Source organism: Elgaria multicarinata, chromosome 9 (assembly GCF_023053635.1).
Source record: "Elgaria multicarinata webbii isolate HBS135686 ecotype San Diego chromosome 9, rElgMul1.1.pri, whole genome shotgun sequence".
NCBI lineage: Eukaryota > Metazoa > Chordata > Lepidosauria > Squamata > Anguidae > Elgaria > Elgaria multicarinata.
In genome coordinates, this window is record NC_086179.1 from 38,667,141 (window position 1) to 38,689,779 (window position 22,639).

Here is a 22,639-nt window from a genome sequence, read left to right on the forward strand (position 1 = left end):
GGGGACCATCACCAAAGAGGCCCTCTCCATTCTCGACACCCTCCAAGCTTGCCTCGGAGAAGGTACCTGGAGGAGGGCCTTAGATGCTGAATCTAGTGTATGGATTGGTTCATGCCAGGAGAGGTGCTCCATCAGGTATTTGGTTCTAAGCCATGTAAAGCTTTATAGGTCAAAAGCAACCAGTGCATGATGTGTGAACCTGGGACACTGGATTGTCGAGGGCGAAATAACCCAGAGGTTTTACCCATGGTTTATTCCTGGGATGTTTACAAAAGTAGAGCTGAAGTGAAAGTGGCAAGTGGACAGAAGGCAGCATGCTCACTCTCAACAACCCATGGGTTGTTGTTACATATGAACCTGGTCAATGCAAAACCCACTGTAGACTTCCCACCGCTCAAAAAAGGGGGTGGTATGAACAATCCTATGAGCTGAGCTTTTCTGATAGAACAGAGTGCACAAACACAGTCATTATTGTTTTCTTACTGGCCAAGAAGCAATCCCTGGTTCTATGTAGAGCTGCAATTCTTAATTGATTAATCAGATTAATGAATTGAAAACCTTTCAACACATATGGAAGAATACCTCTTGTGCAATGGTGCTTGCTGCGACATACCATCTGAGTTTTTTTCTTCAGAAATATTGTCCTTTGCAAATTTATGCAGATGTAGTGGATTAATTCATCAATTTAATGGATCGATTTCAATTAAAATTCAATTAACTGATTAATTTCAATTTCAATTAATTTGATTAATCGACTAAGTTTTTTTTTCATCAGGTGACAGCCTTCATTCCAAGTGCTGCAATGAACTGTGGTATTCAGCACCAAATACTAGTGGGAAAGTTTATGTCCTTTTGCATCTAGTAGCCAGTACAACATGATGGAGTCAAGTAAGAATACGTTTGATAACTTGCCTCTCTCTTCCAGAAAAGCAGGGCTGTTCCCATGATGCTCAAAACTGCCAGAGCAATGGTAAAGGTGATGAGTAACATCCACATGATATGAAGGGGTTCTTCATATCCTTTGTCTGTAAGGACATAAACAAGAGGAAAGCCAAGCATCCACTAGTCAAGTAGAGGTTGAAAGCCAATGTTTATTTTTAAAAAATCTGAATCTATAATAAGACTAAAATCCACAGGGAATTATGTAAGCATGACTGGGTATATTGATGGTGCTGTAGAAACAACCAGAACCACCTGAGGCTTCTATTCCACACATCGTGTGTAAATCTAAGAAGTCCTAAAACTGAGAGCCTGGTAAAACATGTACACCCAGAATATGCCCATTGCTGCCCATTTGTTCTCTCACTCTACCACACTTTGGGCACATTCCTCTGGGAAGTTATCCTGCATTCCAAAACCTCGTTGAAATAAATGGACATACAAGAGCAACAGAAGAACTACATAGTGGATGTTTCCTTTGGCAAGAGACTCCCTGAGAACCCCATCAACATTACCTTGAATTCCATGATGGAGAAAACATGGGATAGAAATGTGCTAAATAACTTGTTGATGCATCCTTTGATACTAACTTGCTATCAATGCAGTCCTGAGCATGCACACTGAGAAATGCACTAAAACCTTCTCAACAGAGATGAACTGACAGCATTGTTTGCAGAAACGTGTGGGAATAAATAACAGAGTAATAGATATGACAAAGCTCCAAAAAAGGAGGCAAACAGTAATATGTGTAACTTAGCAGAAAAGAGAATGGGACATAACATGCTGCTTAACCCTCTGTTGACAGGTGAGGCCAAATGTACACTGGCAGCACTGAAAGAAATCATACAACTTTTGTTTTGGTCTTCTACAATTCCATGCTTCAGTTATCCCTCAGTCATGATAAGGTGTGAGTTGTCATTTGGTGTATTCAAGGCTTCCCCTCCTAATTCTAATGGGTGGGTGGGGGATGATGGATTTATTCTTATAGCTTTGGGGTCAATTCTACCCTTGTTGGGAAAGTGAAAAGTATGCACTTACGAAACTAGGAGTCTATGTGACCCCACAAAATGTTATCTTAAATTGTTTAGTTACTTGCCATGTCTACAGATATTTAGACCAGAAATGGTATTTTATATTTTTGTGTGAGAAAAAGAGCCAAGAGGGTGACAAAACAATACTGTGTCAGTTATCATAATAGACAAATTACTCACTCTGCTTAAGATCACCTTAAAACATATTAGGAGTCAATAATACCCAAAAGGTTTACAAAAACCCTTTACAAACCAGAATTTAACTCATTCTTTTTCTCAGAATCTAGTGACCCAGCAAAATTGGGAATTGTTATTTTTAAATCATAGAGTTAAGCAAAATTTACTAATTTGGCTTTTGAAGTCATTTTGACAACAACTGTGAGATTCTCCCACAGTTAATTGGACCATACAAGAAGGTTAGAATTGATGAACTATTGGTACCATTCAGTGGAAAATACCCAATATCACAATATATGCCATCAACACTGCAAAAGTATACAATAAGATTCTGGCTGTGTTGCAATTCAAAAATATAATATGTTTATGATCCTAACATATATAAGAATGTCCCCATAGTTCAGAATCCAGGCCAAATGATGGATGATAAACTAACACTAGTTTACAGAGCGAACTCTCACAACTGTTGACCTTTTCAGCGGTGATCCATAAAGTCAGCAATTAAAGAACAGCTATATTGCTTGGAAGCTGACCAACCAACCATGGAGTGAATATCCTAAAGACGATGTACTAGACATGGCTCTAGAGGTGAACAAACCCTGGGCTGAGACTAGGGACATAGCCAGCTTGCCTAGTTCATTGAGAGAAGCAGCCTCAGAACATACAGTTGTGTGAAAAAGAAAGTAAACCCTCTTGGAATTGTATGATTTTACATATCAGGACATAATAACAATAATTTGTTCCTTAGCAGGTCTAAAAATTAGGTAAATACAACCTCAGATGAACAACTACACATGACATATTACACATCTCAGACTCTACAGGCCTCAGTGAGCATGTTAACGTTCATGACAGTACAATTAGAAAAAGACTGAACAAGTATGGTTTGTTTGGAAGGGTTGCCAGGAGAAAGCCTCTTCTCTCTAAAAAGAACGTGGCAGCACGGCTTAGGTTTGCAAAGTTGCACCTGAACAAACCACAAGGCTTCTGGAATAATGTCCTTTGGACAGACGAGACCAAAGTGGAGATGTTTGGCCATAATGCACAGCGCCACGTTTGGCGAAAACCAAACACAGCATATCAGCACAAACACCCCATACCAACTGTCACACGGTGGTGGAGGGATGATGATTTGGGCTTGTTTTGCAGCCACAGGACCTGGGAACTTTGCAATCATTGAGTCGACTATGAACTCCTCTGTATAACAAAGTATTCTAGAGTCAAATGTGAGGCCATCTGTCCGACAGCTAAAGCTTGGCCGAAATTGGGTCATGCAACAGAACAATGATCCCAAGCACACCAGCAAATCTATAAAAGAATGGCTGAAAAAGAAAGAATCATGGTGTTGCAATGGCCCAGTCCAGACCTCAACCCGATTGAAATGCTGTGGCGGGTCCTTAAGAGAGCTGTGCATAAACAAATACCCTCAAACCCCAATGAACTGAAGCAACGTTGTAAAGAAGAGTGGGCCAAAATTCCTCCACAACGATGTGAGAGACTGATAAAGTCATACAGAAAACGATTACTTCAAGTTATTGCTGCTAAAGGTGGTTCTACAAGCTATTGAATCATAAGGTGTACTTACTTTTTCATACATGGCTTCTCCATTTTGGCTTTATTTCTGTTAAATAAATCATGACATGGTGTAATATGTCATGTGTTGTTCATCTGAGGTTGTATTTACCTAATTTTTAGACCTGCTAAGGAACAGATGATTGTTATTATGTCCTGATATGTAAAATCATACAATTCCAAGAGGGTGTACTTTCTTTTTCACACGACTGTATAGAGCTTTTCATTGCTAACACTAAGGGAAGGGCCTGGTGCATCTCTGTGGATGACAGGTGCAGCTTTAACTGTTGTGATGAAGAGGAAATTTCACCAGGTGCTACATGCATACAAATGTCACCTGGTGAAATTCCCTTTTCTATACAACCGTTAAAGATACAGGAGCCCTGTCCTCCTTTCCATATGGTCACCCTAATGTAACCCATCACACTGTAGTCACAAACCCGGAATTTGGTACTATCAGCAGAGTAATGATAGTAACAGTACATTGTTGCGAATTTTGGCTAGATCTACTCTCGTGCTTTCTGTTAGTATTGAAGTGCACTGATAACTGTTGGGACACATTACATATTCCATGTACTGCTTTTCTACCAATCATGGCTGCTAAGGATACCTGCCTCTTGTCTTCTTTTCCAGCCAATTATGCCCACTCACTTGATGATCTTCTAATTACTGCTTTCATTGCTTTTTTACCTATTAGACCCAGCTGCATTCCACATTCCCAGCATTATCCTCCAATTCCCAACCCTTCCAACTAAATCCCTGACAACACCTGATTTATTAACCCTTACAAACTACTATGTGAGTTTTTTTCCAGCTTCAAACTGATGATTTTACTTTAGCACAAATCCAGAGAAAGCCATGCTTAAATTCCACTGAAATTAACAAGGCAGGTTAGTGGATACTAATTTATGTTCTATTAATTCCAATGGGAGTTTATTGTGACTAATGTTCTTTGGATCTGTATCTTTGATTTTACTGAATTCTGTTGGGCATGAACCTGAAACGGTTAATGATCATTACTGACAATTACTCCTATATCTTTCCCCTGCTGCTGGCAGCTGCCAGAGCCTGCAATCCTTATAAATTTTCTTTTGATACTCTTTGTGTGGATGTATGTGGATGTACAATATTGTGAGGAAAAATGGCATTTGAATTTGTCTGGCAGCTACCCCCACAAGAGGTGCAGAGATCAGATAGACAGTTTCCCCTCAAATTTCTTGCCCTTGTATTCCCATCTGTATCCCAAATTTTAAAAATCCCCAGACCTTGGGGTGGGGGGAGGAAAAAAAGTCCAGTTAACTTCAGCTATCCTATCTGTCCATCAAGGTGCCTGAGTTCACCTTAAAATTCCTGTATAAAATGAATCCCACTATTATTTGAGCGCATTAATTCATAAGGGTGATGTCTGCAGACCGTTGGTTGGGGGGGGGAGAAAAACGAGGTACCTTGTAGAATTAAACAAGTAAATTTTATTAATTCTGAAGAAAATCCAAGTTTACATGGCATTTAAACGCAAAAGAAAATGCTTCAAATACTCCCCAAAACCATAAGAAGCAGATTGATACAGGATTGCTTTGGCAATCTTTTTATACTGCTTGGTATAAGATATTATGCCTGGCAGGATCACCAAATCCTACATGTTTTGAAGCCATTTCAGAGGGTTTTAAAATGGACTATCCATATGTTGCCCAGGCTACCGGAAACCCACTGAGTGAGTTTGGGCAAGTCACATACTCTCAGCCCAACCTACCTCACAAGGTTGTTGTTGTGAGGATAACATGGAGAGGAGGAGGATTATGTACGCCACCTTGGGTGCCTTGGAGAAAAAAAGGCAGGATATAAATGCAATAAACAAATAAATAAATAAATGTTTGGTAGGGATGTGGGAGAGACCTTTCTTGGTGACCTCTCCCAGGATCCAGGAAACTAGTTGGCCCCCTCTCTGTTGTCCTTCCGTCAGCAGGCAAAGACATTTTCATTCAAGCAGGACTTGGGCATATAAGCTGGTCTGTTGCTGAAAGGTGATTTTTTAAAAAATTGGTTGCGTGCTATTTATTTTATTATTGTATTCTTAATTGTGGTTTTAATTTGTTTTTACATTATGTTTTAATTAAGATTTTGTTTTTAATTAATCTCTATTTTGTTATTGTTAACCATTTTTTGGCAGAAAGGCAGGATATAAATAAAATAAAATAGCTGAGCTTTGGCAGCATCAGAGCATACAAGGCCATTCCTTGGTTTTGAAAGTTTATCTCATTACAACAGGCAGGAATGTCTCTTTAGCTAATGAGGTGGAGGTCTGACAACCAGCCAGTTGTAAGAGAGTAATGAAATAAAGTATACAAAACTCCTTTAGAGGAAGGGGAAACTACTTTCGGTTTAAGTTTCAGACAGAGAATCATGCGTGGCTACTAGGGGACAGAATTCCGATAGAGGAAACTGAGAGCTTTGAGCCATAGAAGAGATGGAGCTGGTCATGTTGACTGAAGTTTAGCGATTCAGCCAATATAAGACATTTTTGTTACAAGGTATGTCATGCTCCACAAATTAATTGAGTGGAACTGAATTAGCTTCTCATTAACACCTACTATTGATGGCCCTATGCTTAAACCAGCACAGTTTCTCCAGATTGTGTGGCGCTTCCATGAAGCCTGTTGACTAAACATTCCAGGTATTCTCCAGGGCCCTGTCTTTACAGCACTGAGTTGACGCCACCTCCCCATGAAACTTCATGGTTTTACTCACCCGGGGTTGGTGGCAGGTAATCCTGACACCAAGGAGGGAGCATGAGGTTTCCAGCAGTCATCCAGGTACCAGAGCTGCCCACTTTCCAGTGGAAGGCGACCAATTGCCAGTCACCTTCCACCAGGACTGGCCTCAGAGCAACATTGGACGGTGGAAGAGCCATACTGACCTTGCTCCCAATGAAAGTGTTGGGAGTCATATGCAGTGCAGATTCGCAGCCAACACAGGGCTTTTCTCACATATAGACTGCCCCCAGGAGTATTGCTCCCTCTTTTAAATCATCTTTAACTCTTTGAAAAAACTGTCTTTCTACAATCTTAATCTCTCAGACAGACATGCATGCAATATATAGTGTATTGTGTTATTTCAAAAACCTGTTTGACCGGAGGTGATAATAGAACAAACTAAATGTGTGTGTATGCCAAAGCTTCTCTCAAACTATTTTCAATCCTTTTAAAGCATATTGCCTTTCTTCAGCTTCAGTTTCTCTTTTATACAAAACTGAGGCAGGAGCAAATAATATCCACTCCAATTTGTTTTAGCAATTTCCAGATGGATAGAATTGTTTGCCTGTTGCAGAAAAAAAATCAAACTATTTGTAGCACGTTAAAGGCTAACCAAGGGGCTGTCTTCATGGAACCAGGTTGGCACCACCTCCCTCTTCAACCCCGCGCTTTCCCTCTCCTGGGGTGGCATCAGGTAATCCTGATTCCGAGGAGGGAGTATGGGGTTTCTGGGTGGCCATCCGGGTCCCGGAATCGCAACCACCCTCTTCCTGGTGGAAGGCGACTAATTGCTGGTTGCCTTCCACCAGGTTCTCCTCTCAGGTGGACCCCAGATTGGCCCCAAAGCGACATCACACAGTGGAAGTACCTGTGTTGATGTCGCTCCCTTTGAAAATGTCAGGGTAAATCCCCAACTTTTTCTAAATGTAGCATCACAGGAAAGCCCTGCGGTGGCTGTGAACCTGCGCCTACATCATCTCACTGACGGGGTGCAGATCCACAGCCACCATGGGGCTTTCCCCACTTATAGACAGCTCCCAATTTATTACGGGAAAAGTTTTCATGTATTAGAGTCCACTGATGAACTGTTGTTTGAGTTCTAGTTTATTTATTTTTATTGTATAGTTTTGCTGTCCTTAATTTATCTTATTATAATTGTGATTTTGGATTATTACTATTTTTTTTAAAAAAAAAAACACCTTTGTACGTCATCAGGAAAACTCTTGTCATTGGATGGCTGATCAGTTGAATGGATGAATAATCAAACATACAAATAAAATTGACTATTGTCTGTGAAAGCTTATGCCAAAATAAAGGTGTTGATCTGCTAAGGTGCCATAAGAATCTTTTTTGCAACTTGCAATTAAACATTGTAATTTGCTTACTTCTAGTTTGTGTTCATATAAAGGAAGCAAAAGCTGAAAATCCCCTTTACACAAGAAAACCCAACCTAACTGTTGTTCAAACGCTAACCTACCCCTGCTGCCCACAAACCTTGCCTTGCCTTTGAGAGCTTACCTCTGAAAAGGATAAATGTCCCATATCCTGTTTTTGTTGTTGTTTCCCACTTAGCTTTGCAGTAGTAGGTTCCACTAACAGAGTTGTGGCTAGCAGGATTTATGGTAAGTGAGTAAACCTTTGTGACTGTTGCGTTCAGACGATTTTTTGGAATCTTTTCAGAGACTATCCATTTATTCACAGTGATTTCATTGCCTTCCAAGTTCATCCAAAAATAACTAATATTGAAAGTTGAATGTTCTTTTGTATAAGCAAAGGTAACTTTGCAGGTTGCTTTAATTATCTCATTGGCAAAAGCAACCAGCATTGAAGATTCTTCCTTTACCTGAAGAGATCCTGTTAGATGAAAAAAAATGTTACTTTTTACGACGTTACCCAAGATTGGGCTGGGGGTGGGTGGGGAATGTCCAATTAAATGGGTGCTGTCATTTGCATTTTGTCAAAATCTGACTATCTTGGATACAAGGGGAGGGCAAATTTCACCATTTTAATTCATTAAATAAGAACAAGGTAATGACAGACGGAATAGTCCATACCACAAAATACCTTAATGAACTGTATCACCAGTACAAAATCCACTAGCCTTTCTCACTATTGATCAGTTCACATTGCATCCTCACTTTATAATCAGCAGGGCATGGAAGAAAGTCTCATGTTCACATACCAACTCCTTACAGTGTGTAGAGCTGCCTTCTCCCAATACGGTGCCCTTCAGATTTGTTGGACTGCAACTCCCATCATTCCTAGTCAAAATGGGCAGGGCAGGGCAGGGCAGGGCAGAAAACCTTGAACTCACAACCCCAAAGTTCATGTAGTATATTTAATGTTAACTAAATCTTATGTGCATATATTCATACACGTAAACCCTGCACCCATGATCCATTTGTGTACACATAAGCTTTGGTTTGCACTTAACTTTGTATACCAGCCTTCTCCAAAATGATGCTCTTCAGATGTGTTGGCCTGTTTCTCTCATCATTCCCAGTCAGCATAGGCATTGGCATGGTGAATTCAAGATTTGCTGCCATGCCCTGCAATATGTGGAAGCTAGATATGGTAGGGCAAAGTATGAGTCAACCCCTCTTAATTGAAATACACTAATGCAGTTCTGGATATACCCATCACGGACCGATGTGGAGCATGCCCAGTAAAGTGCAGGAGTACTGAGAGGTGCTGATGCTGACAGTGCTTTGTCCAATAACAGACGGTGATTATGCTGAATTGTGGACTGTTGTCTCCATTGGAATTGCAAGTTTCAAATAATATATGTAGTCTGAAAAATGCTGAGAGAATTTATCTTCTCTATGCAGCCACCGACTTCCTCTTCCCCGCCTCCCCTGCCCCCAAACTTTACTGCTCTTGGTCTGAAATTCTGGTATGTGGAAAGCGATAGGCGGAAATGGCTGTATTACTCAGCTTGCCAAAATACATTACAGTCTGACAACAGAGACAATGGGGGTAGGGAGAAATTTTCAAAACTGACTGTTTAGCATAGCATTCTTTCTATTTTTATTTCTCACACTGCAGGATACACAAGGTAGAACGGTGCTCCGTGTGTCTATTTGCCGGTGCTTTGTGAGGCTGTGTGCTAATGTGACTCTTGTGGACCTCTTCTGTAGCCCATGGTTTGTTGCTGGGTTGTGAACTCTGGGTTGTTTATACCATGGGTTGTCTTTATGTGTGAGCCCAGAACCATGAGTTGTCCATAGGTTGTTTTGCCAAGCTACAGAGGTGGTGGGCAAGAGAAGTAAAAAAAAATCCCAGCCACTCTATGCTGTCAAGGCATTTGGGATACAAGGAAGGAGCATGTGAAAGAGGAGGGAAACAAACAACCCAGGGATTGAGAAAACAAAACATGGTTTGTTTGATCATCTGCCAGACAAATGGGTAGGGCAACAAACTACAGATTAGCATTATGTGTGATACAGGCCAGTGGGTCTTAAGACACTGACCTTCAAATTGGTGAGGTTACTATTTTGCTATTTATAGAATATCGCGCACATTTACCCCAGTTCTGTTAGAAATCTCAGGGTGGCTTATACACTTCTGGAATATAAAGGGAGAGAATAAAAGGGGAACAAACACAATAACAAATTACAATATAATTTTGGACCCACAACTAGGTACACTCTAACAGCTCTAGTCTATCCTGTGGTAGCTCAGAGAGGTGGCTGGCACCACCATCGCCCTCTTTTTCTCGTTTAGGAGTTTGAAAGATGACTACAGACAAGGATGAAGGACAGCAGAGAGATATAAGGAGAAAGAGAGAGGTAAACATATACAGCAAACATTAAGGTTTTGAACAAGTGGAAAGGTATCTATCTATAGAAACTAGTTAAAATTCAGTTGTGAATTGAATGAGATTCAAGAGGGGTGGGGAAGGCACAAAACATTGGGGATGGGGAATGTTACCTGCACATCGAAGAGTCCACAGCAGCAAGATAATGTATAGACTATCGGCCATGGCAGCATCTGAAAAGAAATTATTAGCTAGTAGCTCACAGGTTCTGAGCTAACGGGTGCTTCTTCCTAAGAAATGGCTTCTTCCCTTTTTGTGGGGTGGGAGGGACAGCTTTAGGAGGAACAAACAATATAATTAGTTTGTTCCGTTTTTAGCCCTTCTGCTTTGATCAGCCCTTTCTGCTATTTGGGCTGTTTGCATTAATCAGATTCAGAAAGCAATCTTATGCATGTCTTCTCAGAAAAACAACAACATTGAATTCAATGGGTCTTGCTCTCAATTAAGTGTGTATAGGATGCTTCCCAGGGGATAGCCATGTTAGCCTACTGAAGCAAAAAGAAAAGAAAGAAAGAAATGTGGCACCTTAAAGATTAACAACTGCTTTAAACTTTTGTGGACTAGAGCCCACTTCAGCAGATGCATGCAGTGTTATGCTAAGTTGTAGAATAAGGTACATTACATATGGTTGTGTGGGGTGGGGGTACTGTAAACAGTTAGGTCAGTATAGAAAGTACACACATTTACTGTCACAGTGACCATTCACAAAACAGCTTTTGCTGATAGTACAAATTTAAAATGCTATGACATAATCTCCTATTATACAGGATCTGTCCTGACCCATGACATGTTGGTGTATGAGACAGAAAATTCAAGTGGCTCAACCCATCAATTAACAATCCATGGGAAGTTCTCCTGCACAGGACCCATTGAGATAAAAATGAGCAGCACACACGCATGAAACGAGATGCCTTATTTTAGAATACTATGGGGCCATTCACATGTAAGGAGAACCTATTGGTTTAAAAAAATTGGGTTGTTGTGTGCCTGCAGCATGCCTGCCTCATCCGCTTTTACTCCACAACCCATGATCTGCTCTTTTGTAGGTTCTAGAGCATGATGTCGTTGGGTTAACCCAGCTGAACCTATCAAGGAGCCAGTCGTGGGTTGTAGAGTAAAAGCAGAAGAAATGGACATGCAACAGGCAGCATGGCTGCTCTCTCCCGCTCGCGCATGACAACCCATGGCATTTTTTAAACTCATGAGTTGTCAATACATGCAAGCCAGGTCAATCATCAGCACTTCCACAGGTCCCCAGTCTCCACAGTTTTATCCTTTAGAACTCTCAAATTATTCAGTGGTGTTAGAGTTGCTAACTGGTGGCTGGAGACTACAGGCCTGGATTATTTGATTTCCAATGTAATTATAGATAATATCTGTCCCCTTTCCTTACTTTGGAATTAGTGGTCTGAACATGGACATTTGCTACTTATATGTAGATAATGACCAATTCCCACATTATTATATGTACCTATATAAAGTGTCTGTCTGTCTGTGTGTGTGTGTGTGTGTGTGTGTGTGTGTGTGTGTCTGTCTGTGTTGTAAGAGCCTTCCTCAATTGCAAATAGCAATTGCAGCAATGGGTAGTTCAGACCAGAACCATGGTGGGAGCAAAGGATTAACCCCTCCCTCCATGGTCCCAATTCATCTTCCCTTCCCCCAAGTTGGCTATTCATTTATTTTAAAATCTTGCACACGGGGGCGAACCACTGTTAGCAGGCTGCATGGCAGATATGCCCTGCAGACTCCAGTGCTAACTGGCAACCAAGGAGGTGGTCGCTTCAAGAATGCCTTGTCTAAATGTTGCAAGGTAAAGGTGGGGAAACTGACAACAAAGTGATCTTTCCTAATAACCCTGTAGATCACATAGGCAAGGCCAGAAGTAATTCTAATCAATATTCCAAATATTCAATAGCCTTAGGACGGGCAAATGGTAATGTAATTTTGCATGCATATACCAGTTCCAAAGTGATCTCCTAAAGCATGATAGAATCACTGCCCAGGTGTAAGACCAGCAATTTCTCAACATTGATGCCCATCCTCAATTGTCCTATTTGTATCTATGATGGCTCTGAGTTTTCTGACCACATTGTTTTTAACCTGCAACAGCTATTGTTACCACCTGGGAATCTTCCTGTATCACCTTTGTGGCTTTGTTATGTCAGGTATGACACCTTTTTGTTCTTTTGAAATGTTTGTCCTAACAGTATAAGGAATGGATAGGCAGCGTAGTGTCTGTGGGTACCAATGCTCCCCAGACACCTGCCTTGGAGCCTATAAAGCTGCCCTAGCTCTCTTACGTTTTTTCCCCATTAACACCTTTTCTTACTGGCAGCTGGGATTGCTTGGAAATACATTTCTGTTGGTGCTGAAAACTGTGGGTTCAAATGAGGTGGACTCAGACCACACCTCTGCCTTGTACTCAGTCTTTTGGGTAGGTTACTTGTCCTTTGTCACACCTCCCATGGTAGCTATTTTGAAGTGAAGCCCAGAACAGTTTCTCACATTCCAAATATGCCCACAGGACCCAAACATTTGCCTACCCTTGATAAAAGAGCTCTGAGCTTCAAGCCCTGAGTATGCCATTTTGGTTTACTATTTGGTTCCATTCATAGTTGGGTCAGTAACATACTACAACCATACTATTCTAACCACCTTGGTCTTCTGGTTTCCTCCATGCCTGGCCAAAAGAGAACTACCAAAAGGGCATGGAACACCATTGTTCTGCCACTCCTCCACCACATTTCCCCAGACTCATCAGAGCCTGGCCACCTAGTCTCTTGCCTCATCACAGGCATTCCCCCAGACATTCACTACAATCCCTTTTTAAATGAACCTATTTTTCTGTCACCTGCTGAGTCCCAGGAGTTTCAACACACCCCAATTTTCAGTTTCAGGAGGTTTCTTAAACCCAAGAAGCTATCTTAAATCCAAGAGTTATCTTTCATAACTCTATTCTATCTACAAAGGGCCTTCATCTCCTATTCTGCTGCCTCTTTTCGTGTGTGTGTGTGTGTGTGTGTGTAAATCTGGTCTAATTTTGGACAATATTGAATTGGAGCTGGTAGTGCAAGCCTTCCACAATCATCTAATGAGAAGAGCCATAGCTGAGACTTTTGTTTTTCTTTACCCCATCATGTTCAAGCCAAATTCTTCAAAGAAGCTGGCTTGAAACATGATATTGGACCCACGTATCCCCACCTGAGGAATCAAACAAGTTTGGAGATGCACAAGGTGCTAGAAATGTGTGTGTATTTTAGCCCCAGCAAATGTGGGTAGTGAAATGGCTTTTAAAATGAATTATGTAGTTTAGAAAATGGCAAGAGTTCTAAATAATTCGCACAATTGTTAACATCGGTTTGGGTTTTGTATGTAAACCCCAGCTAGACAGTCCTTAGAGCCTAACGACTCTTAAAGGTGTCTGTCAAAATACACATCTCTCCCCATTGCCACCAATTGTCTGCTTAATAGAGCTCTCCCTAAGAATACAAGAGTTGTCTATCTTTAGTGCAGGATAAGCTGTGGGTGGAGGGAATTTTATTAGGGGATGGACTAATTCTTTGGATCGTCCATAGCCCTTAAGCTCCATGGTTTTCAGAATCCCAGCATTTCAAAACTTGAATTGTAAAGGCAACTCTTTTGAAAGTTTTAAAAACACACACACCATAATCAACAAGGTGACTGTTTTGGTACAGGTGCATGGAAGAAGTCGCTTTGTTACAGGAAGGTTTCCTCTCAGATTTTATTAATGTTAAAAACTACTATAGTTTACTAGATGAACTTCTTAGAAAACATGTAAGTTTTTAAAAATGTGTTACAGTACATCAACAGTGCAGTCCTACACATGTTTACTCCCAGGTATGTACAGAATTATACCCAGAGACAGTGATTTTGAAGGAATGTTTGGATGTATATCGAATGTCCCATACAGTCCACAAATGTCAGAAGCTTCAACCCAGGCGGATCCAGGCAAATTCCCTGTATTTTGAAGGTACCATAGACTTCACTTATAGCCCCTTGTGCACGTCATTTGTTGCTTCAGAGATCTAAAAACAAATCAGTACTCGTATGACACAATTGAAAAATCAGGGGTTAACTGACACTCTGAAGAATGGTAAGCAAAGAGCTCATTAGGCTAATTAAGCACTTCTAGAATTTACTTTTGTTTTGACTAAATAGGGAAATGCATTTAAATGCTCTCTCAGGCAATTTCTAAAATACAACTTAATTAGTCTGAGATGAGGAAATCCTCTAAGTATCCCTTTTCTTCTGAATTTGTACCTCTTAATGTTTTTTTTTTTAATTCCCAACTAGAATGCCCCTAAGAATGTAGAATATATTCTTTTAGCCCACACCTTGACGCTCTTAAATCTGGAGTGCCCTGGTAAATTGAAAGGACTTTGTCAAAGCAACTACACTGGCTGCAGCATATTTTTTCCCCTTAATGTAGTACAGGTCACTCTTTAATATCATTAATATCTTCTATTTTTTCTCCACTTTAGTGTTATCACCAAATCAATGGAGGCTGGTGGATCCAATTCTGGTCAGACTGTGAATCAATTCTGGGTTTCAGTCATAACTTAGAAGGAGCTATTCCAGGTGCTGAACCCGTTGGGGAAATATAGTTCAGCACCTTGGATAGCTCCTTTAGAGTTCTGAATAAGACTCAGAATAGATTCACAGCCCCACTGAAATCAGAGCCACCAGCCTCCACTACACCAAACATAGCAATTGAGACTACTGACATTGGAAATACAAGGCGGTATCCAATGCTGCTGCTGCACTTCCACTTCTTCTGTTGTGTCATAGGACCAGCTGCTAGAGAAACAGGAATTAGTGCTTCCCAAGGCAGCCATGGAAATGAGTGGAAACACTCATTCCAGAATGGGACAGGTCAGCGAAGCTCCCTTCTCTGAGCTACGCTGGCCTGCCCCATTCCAGAAACTAGCATTTTTTGCTCATTTTCACTTGCTTCAGGGATCACTAGCTTCACATTGCACTGGCAGTAAGCCCTGTTAGCATACAGGCAGCATTAGGTATTGCCCAGAGGAGTCATCCAACTATCACGTGAGTAGAAATCCACTTGCACAGCAGAAATTACCCAGCCACTGCTCCCCCTACGTGCCCCAAATCTGCTCTGAAGGATGCCCCAACTTCAAAAAGCAGATTTGAGGGTTGCAAGGAGAGGGGGGATCCACTCGTTAGCAGTTTACATTCTGCTAGCAGACGACCAATACCTGATCCAACCTATAATAAGAGCTCCCCCCACCACTCTACACCAAGGCACTAGTTTTAGGCCAAATAATAAGAGCAGCTGGAATGTGCTAAAATTAAAATCTTCCATTCCTTACCCACCCTTAATCTTGACGCAATACAGGCATGTATTCTGTTCAGATGACAAATGTAACAGTACCCAGAGGGAAAAGATTATCTGGAGCAAGGGTGGGCAACATGAGCCTGCATACAACTGCTGCCACGTCCCGCCACCTGAAAAAAGTTTTTTTTAAAAACAAAAAAAAAATGCGCCGGGGGGGGGGGGGGATGGCATCTGGAACAGTATGGAGTGCCAAAAAGATCAAATCTAGCTTGTTTGATTCCTCTAGGGATCAGTATCAGCCACAGGGTCCTAAAAGGGTCATATTTAGCTTGGAAACAAGCAGTGTTTGGTTTTTGGGTGCTCCAGATGGCATTTTTGTTCATTTAAAAAAAAGTACCTTTTTTTCAGATCACCTGGCTAAAACATCAAGCCTGATGCAGAGCTCTAGAGAACAAACGTGCTCACTATTTAATAACAATTTGGTTGGTCCTAATAAAAGTACTTGCATTGTACGAAGGCAGTATTCAGACTTGCAGATGCTGCAAAGCTCCAGCAAATAAGACGCAGGAATGGGTGGGACTTTATTATCTGTACGTTTGCCTATCAAATAGGAGTGAAAGAGATTATTGCATTTCTCAAATGTTGTGATTAAGTATCTCTGGGGTTGATAATAAAGTCAGCTGCCCTCTCACATCTATCCCACAGACAGAGACTTGGTTCCAGAGACCAGCACTGAACTTCAACCCAATAAGTTCTGTTTCTGCATCAGTCTCTGAAACAGAGTTTAAACACTTCCTCAGGAGAGAAGACTCATCAGGAAGCACTGTTGTTGGCACCTGGAATGCTGAGCTGTGCTACTCTTCCTGTTCAGTGTATCATTGGCTCAATTCACAGCTGGAACAAGCTTCTAAGGTAGAGAGGTTACCTGTAAGGCAGGGATTGTTTACCTCTGCCCTAAAAGGCATTTGCCACAGGCAGACAGTTAAAACAGTTCCTAGGAATAGAGTAAAAACAGTGCCCCCCCCCAATTCACTCAGGATATCGGCATCGTTGACATTTGCATGCTTTTGTCTGCCACATACACTTTGCTGTTTTTCTGTTGCCAACAAGGAGGAAGAGTCCAAGAACTGCTCTGCACAATCCCACTGGAAACAGGCAAAGCTCGTCGACAGAGCTCTGTCAACCTGGGTACGACTCTGCACTCCTTGCAGAGGGGATCCGAAAATACTAGAGGAACGTTTCCCATTTCATCACAGTAGAAGGGCTTGGTTCTGGTTCCTGCCACCACCAGCTCAAGCAGCCTCACCACACAGTCCGAAAACCAGTCCTTCAACCAAAAGCAACCCTTCCGGAAAGAGATCCGGAGACTGACAGGTCCAGATGGCATGCGGACACTGAGGCTGAAGAGGCAATTTCCCTGAGAGCTGTCTCGCAGCAGATAGGTCCCCACTGGCTGTTGAAGTAATCTAGCATGTGCCTCATCCACAGACAAGGGCCCCCAGTAAAATCCACTGGCCTGAAGGAGGCTGAGCGATCGTTCTACTACTTCCCACTCGTGATCACGAAATACGCGGTAGTGAGATAGTAATTTGGTAGGTGTTGGGATAGGGGGAGACTGCTGATGTGGCTTCTGTGAAGAGGAAAAGTTGCTGCGTGTGTTCATCTGTCTTCTCTATGATCATCTCCCAGAGAAGAACCCACAGATCGAAGGAAGACGATACTTTCAAGCCATCACTATCTGTGCCTTGGGCCCTGGAGAGAACAATATAAACGTTGGACAGTTACTTGAGCAAAAGGCATGAACTGAACATGTACGGAAACTAGAAGCAGCAGTGCCAAATTAGAAAGCTGAGGAGTACTATTATGCCATTTCATTCACTATCCCAAAATCCACACATGCTTGAGAGTCTAAAGGTTTGGGCAACTTCAGGGGGGGCCCAGGGTCAATCCCCCCCCTTCATGAGCCATACACCTGCCACTGTTGTGGCAAAAAAAATATGTTGGTTTGCTGCTGAATTAAAGGAGCAAATTGCAACAGAGACTTAAATGGGATAAACTTAGATTGTTTTCCATTTTTTCCTGCTACCACACCACCAAATTTCAGCAGCACAGTGGATGTGGGGGGCACTCCAGAGGACAGGGGGCCTGCATGTGGGTCACATGCTGACTACCTTGCTTTAGACTATGAAGGAATTTAAATTTTATTTTGTGTGAAACTAAGTTTTCTTTTGCAGAAAACTACTCAACTGTGATGACAATAAGCAATGAAAAGATGATGACGATAATAATAGCAGTAGTAGACTTTGAGGACTTCTAGAGTTTTCTAAGTATATCTTATTAATCCTTTCAACAAGCCTCTAAGGCAAGTCATTATTATTATTCCATTATTGCAGACAGGAGCTCCAAGAAGATAGTGGCTGCGTTCGGACAACACAATAGTCAATGGTGGATTAATAGCCAACTCCATGGTTGATTACTGAGGGGGTACTCCCCACATGATATTATCATAATCAATCACAGTATGGATTAAAGCCAGTGTCAAGTTGATTATTAGTCAAAAAGGTGTGTTTGATTGACACATTCCCTGCCCTCTCTACCCACCTCAGCCCTCCTGCTGGTATCTCATCAGCCATTGCGAGTTCTACCAGCTGGTCTAAAGTGGTAGCTGCCCCTTGGGTCACTTTTGCTACGGGACTTTGTAGTTGCCGAAAATAACCTACTGTGTGCAACAAAATAGTCAATGGTGCATGACATGATAACCAACATTCGCTCAAATAATAAACTTTGCACAACGTTGGTTATTAGCATTGGTTATTTCAGCCAAATAATCAACTGTGGTGTGAAAAAGTCTCAACAGACAACACAACAACCAACACTTGACTTTTTAACCTACCCATTGACTATTTAACCCACCATTGGTTGTTGTGTCATCCGAACCCAGTCAGTGCATTTTTAAAATGCCACCTGTGGAGTACATGGCAAAAGTGGGATCCGAACTAGGGATGTGACAGCTCAGGCTCTTTTAGTCATTAAACTACATTAACTCAAACTGATTCTACTACTAGTTCTCATGATTACAAACCAGACACAATCCTGAAAGGTTTATTCATAATTCTAAGAATTTTGGATCAGCCACACCAAAACAGCATAACAAGCTATAAGATTGAGCTGGAGATGCTTTGAGTTATTTATAGGAGTGATCAAGGCATTTCAATTTATGGACATTTCTGTGTTAAAGTGAAGTGACACAAGAGGAATGAAGTTAAGGATAAGTGGCTTGTAGACAAAACAGGGTTTTTTTCTTATTCATTACCATTTCCAACCCACATTATCTTGGGGGGCATAATGTAGAATCAGATAAATATTTGAACTATATAAACATACAAAGAAAATATCTCTAAACCTAGACCCTGATACATTAAACCCATGCTGAAAATAGAATCATAGAATAGTAGAGTTGGAAGGGGCCTACAAGGCCATCGAGTCCAACCCCCTGCTCAATGCAAGAATCTACCTTAAAACATACCTGACAGCTGTCTTATAGCATTCCCAATAACACACAAGGTACCTCCTTTCCTTGAATCAGATTTACAGATGATAAACTAACACTATGTATGTTGACTAAGAAGTAAGGTCCACTTAACTCCATGGGGCTTATTCCCAGGTAGGTGGGTATGGGGTTGCAGCCTTAATTCTCTTATATTAGTGATACTAGTTACTGGATTATCATTTCTAAACAGTCCAAAAACTGCCACCATGGTTACACTGCAAAACTCACAAGTAAGCCTCATCTATAATAAAACACTGGGTTATGGGATAATGGTTCTGTAGGGTAAACTATAAAAGCAATAGAGCAGACAAGAAGAAATCTAAGATGATACACTTAGCACAGGGAATATATAAAAGTAACTCTCAGTTTTCAGTTTCTTGTCAGTAACCTTTCAAGTGAATGTTAGCGGCATTTCGTTTTCTCAAAGCCTTTCCTCAGTTTAAGCATGGTATTTACTCATGCAGCATTTGATTCTTCTGTTCCCTTTCTCTCCCTCCCATTCAGCCTGAGGGTGTGCCCATTCTTTCCCAATGTCTTCCCACTCCAGCAAACAGTTTTCCGTTCCAGTAAACAACTGTTTGGGGTTCATTGTTCCTCAAGGGTGCTAGCTACCCACCCACTCTGAGTAACTTAGCCTTGAGCAGCACTGCAGGAAGACAGTTGGAGCTCAAAACACAATGTTAACAAGGTTACATATCATAAACCTTAATAACTACTAGTGCGTCAGAAGCTTCTACAAGACACCACTTGCAAGAGTTACAGAAAACTGGATCACAATGGTGACAAAGATATGGTGGGTAAGATTGGTTTTATGTGCCCAAATGAAGCCTCATGATATGTACCCTAACATGAATGCACAGCTGGAACGTAACCAGATCTAATGTTTGAGAATGTTAGAACAAAGTTAATAGCCAAGGAGTGTGTGTGTGCTATGTAAATACTGTTAGAAAATTCCAAGCAATAAGCTTTGTTCTGTTGATATAAATTATCCAATCTCTTGCATACTTTCTGCTATGATCATTATTTCTGATCTTATCTTCCTCTTACCGTTTTTTTGTTTACATAGCAAGAAAATTTCCTCTCTAAATATTTCAATGTTACTCTGGTGGACTGTAATTAACATTGTTATTACCGTCCACTGTTATTGCTGATAGCACTGCACAGGGCATGTCTAGATGGGGCGATATCCTGGGAATCATCCCAGGATCGTCCCTGTGCGTCCACATGATGCACAGGGGATCCGAGGAGCAGGGAGGGATGATTCCTCCCTTTCCCCGGGATATGGCCCTACCCTTCCATACCAGTTTTTCCCACTGTCTCGGGATGATCCCGAGACCGGAGGACATGTGGCCCGCCATCGTGGTTTTGTCCTGGCTCCTTGTGAGTAAATGCGAGGAGCTGGGACCCAGTCAATTTCAGCAATACTAGGCCAGGTGGACCAACAATCGCACTCTGCAAGACAGCTTCCTATGTTCCCTATTTCTAATGGGATATGCCAGTCTTCTCAACCTGGTGCACTCTAGATGTGTTCCACCACAACTCCCGTAATTCCCAGCCAGCATAACCATTGGCCAAACTGGTTGGGAATTACAGGATTGTGGAATGACAGATCTGGAAAGTACCAGGTTGAGGAAGGGTGAGCTAGGCTGTACAAAACTACTACTTCTGGACATTGCCAACAACTGGGAAATCATTCCAGGTGTGTGTGTGAGAGAGAGAGAGGGAGGGAGGGAGAATTGGCTTGTAAGGACAAACCCAACTGTGCCTTAATCCAGCCTTCTCTAATGCGCTGCCCTCCAGATGTTTGGGGCTAAAACTCCATTACCCCTAACCACTGGCCAAGGCTGCCGGGAGTTCTGATGCCCTTCAGATGCTTTGAACTACACTGGAGAAGGGTGGAACTGTTCTACCTTTCCTGAGTCAAGTTGTTCCCTCAAACAAGTTCACGATCAGAATTTCCTGTAAGAATACAGCTATCTAGCTTTCCCCAATGTTCCAGATGAAGAATTGAGGCCTAGTTGCTATTTTGATTTGGAATGTGACCATTGATCATGCTTTCACTTAATATTTCTTAAGACTGTTAGACTACATGCAGGTTTCACTTGATTTCAACCAAGGAAAGGCTATGGGGTGAAGTATAATTTAGAAGTGTGATTACCCTCCTAATATTTGAAGATTACAAGTCTACATCAGGAGTAGGCAACCTGGTGACTTCCAGATGACTACAACTCCTATAAGCCCCAGCCAGCATGGCCAAAATAAGGGTTATGAGAGTTATAGTCCAAAACATCTGGAGGGCACCAGGTTGCCCTATTCCTGACCCGTATTTATGCTCTTTGCAGTGGCATAAGTTATTTTCAACAGATGTTATCTCAACCAATTTCTAAACAGTATTTATGATTCTATTTATGGTTCCTCAAGTGTAATACATGACTCAAAAAGGTGTGAACTGAGTACTGATGTACAGCACTTCCAATTAAAGGGTAGGTTCAGTTTACTGTGTAACTGCTGCAGTCTCAAAGATAAGACATAAGCACCACATCTCACTGTCATTTGTACAATATTTACTGCTTTTTTCGTGAAGAGATTGTGTGGGTGGAGGGTGTTGCAGATTAGCTTCACTGCTTGCAAGTTTCAACCCAGTCCACTCCTACCTCCTGCCCTTTCAGATAGGAGGGCAAGCACAGTATCTTCTTGAAGAAAAATACAGGCTCCTACCCCAAGCTGTTTCATCCCATTCAGCATCACTTCCGAAAATGGCAAGAGTCAAAGAATGATACTTAGGCCATTCAGTGCTAGAGGTTTGATCCCTGGCATTTTCAGGTAGGGCTTGAAACACTGGAGAACAGCTGTCAGTCAGTGCCGACAACACTGGGTTAGATGGACCAATGGTCTGACTCGGTATAAGGCACTTTATATCATATGGTTGACTCCAATGCTCTGGCATGACTAACAATGCTTATGGGTGATCCAAAAGAGTTCATGGTTGTCTGTCTCACTCTGCTGCCAGGCATCTGGCAAAATTTGAAAGTTTCCACTATCCTTTGGCATTTTAAAACATATTTTAGAAATTTCCCCCAAGTTTTCAAGAGGCATAGCATTAAAAAAAAATCTAGCACAGTATGCCTTGTATTTACTGTATCAGTTCTTATAAAACATCGCCCCAGTGCCTTTAAACCTATTCAGAAATGGTATACCTCTGACTGCCAGATGCTGCAAACAAACAGTTCATGGTCATCTGAAACGTCTGGGCAGCCACTGTGGACTAGTGGGACCTGATCTATTTGCAGAACCAAAGTAGATAGTCTTTTTTTCCTAGAAAAGATTGCTTAAACCACATTAAAGTAAGTCTACCAGCCTTCTAATACAGGAAATGTTACCAAGCAAACAAAACTGAGAGAGAAATCTAACATCTCATCTGCTATTAAGTAGTCATAAAGAGAAGTTTCATCTTCTCAAATCAACCACTTCAGAACAAAGTGGGGA

General features: G+C 41.6%; 1 protein-coding gene across 1 annotated transcript; it reads right to left on the reverse strand.

Moving 5' to 3' along the window:
• Positions 1-858: 858 nt before the first annotated feature.
• Positions 859-10,458, reverse strand: NFAM1 (NFAT activating protein with ITAM motif 1). The gene is made up of 3 exons (XM_063134977.1): positions 10,400-10,458; positions 7,988-8,323; positions 859-1,025 (listed from the first exon to the last, which is right to left on the reverse strand). Exons 1-3 carry the CDS (start codon positions 10,449-10,451, stop codon positions 859-861), a joined length of 555 nt encoding a protein of 184 aa, XP_062991047.1. The 5' UTR covers positions 10,452-10,458.
• Positions 10,459-22,639: the final 12,181 nt, after the last annotated feature.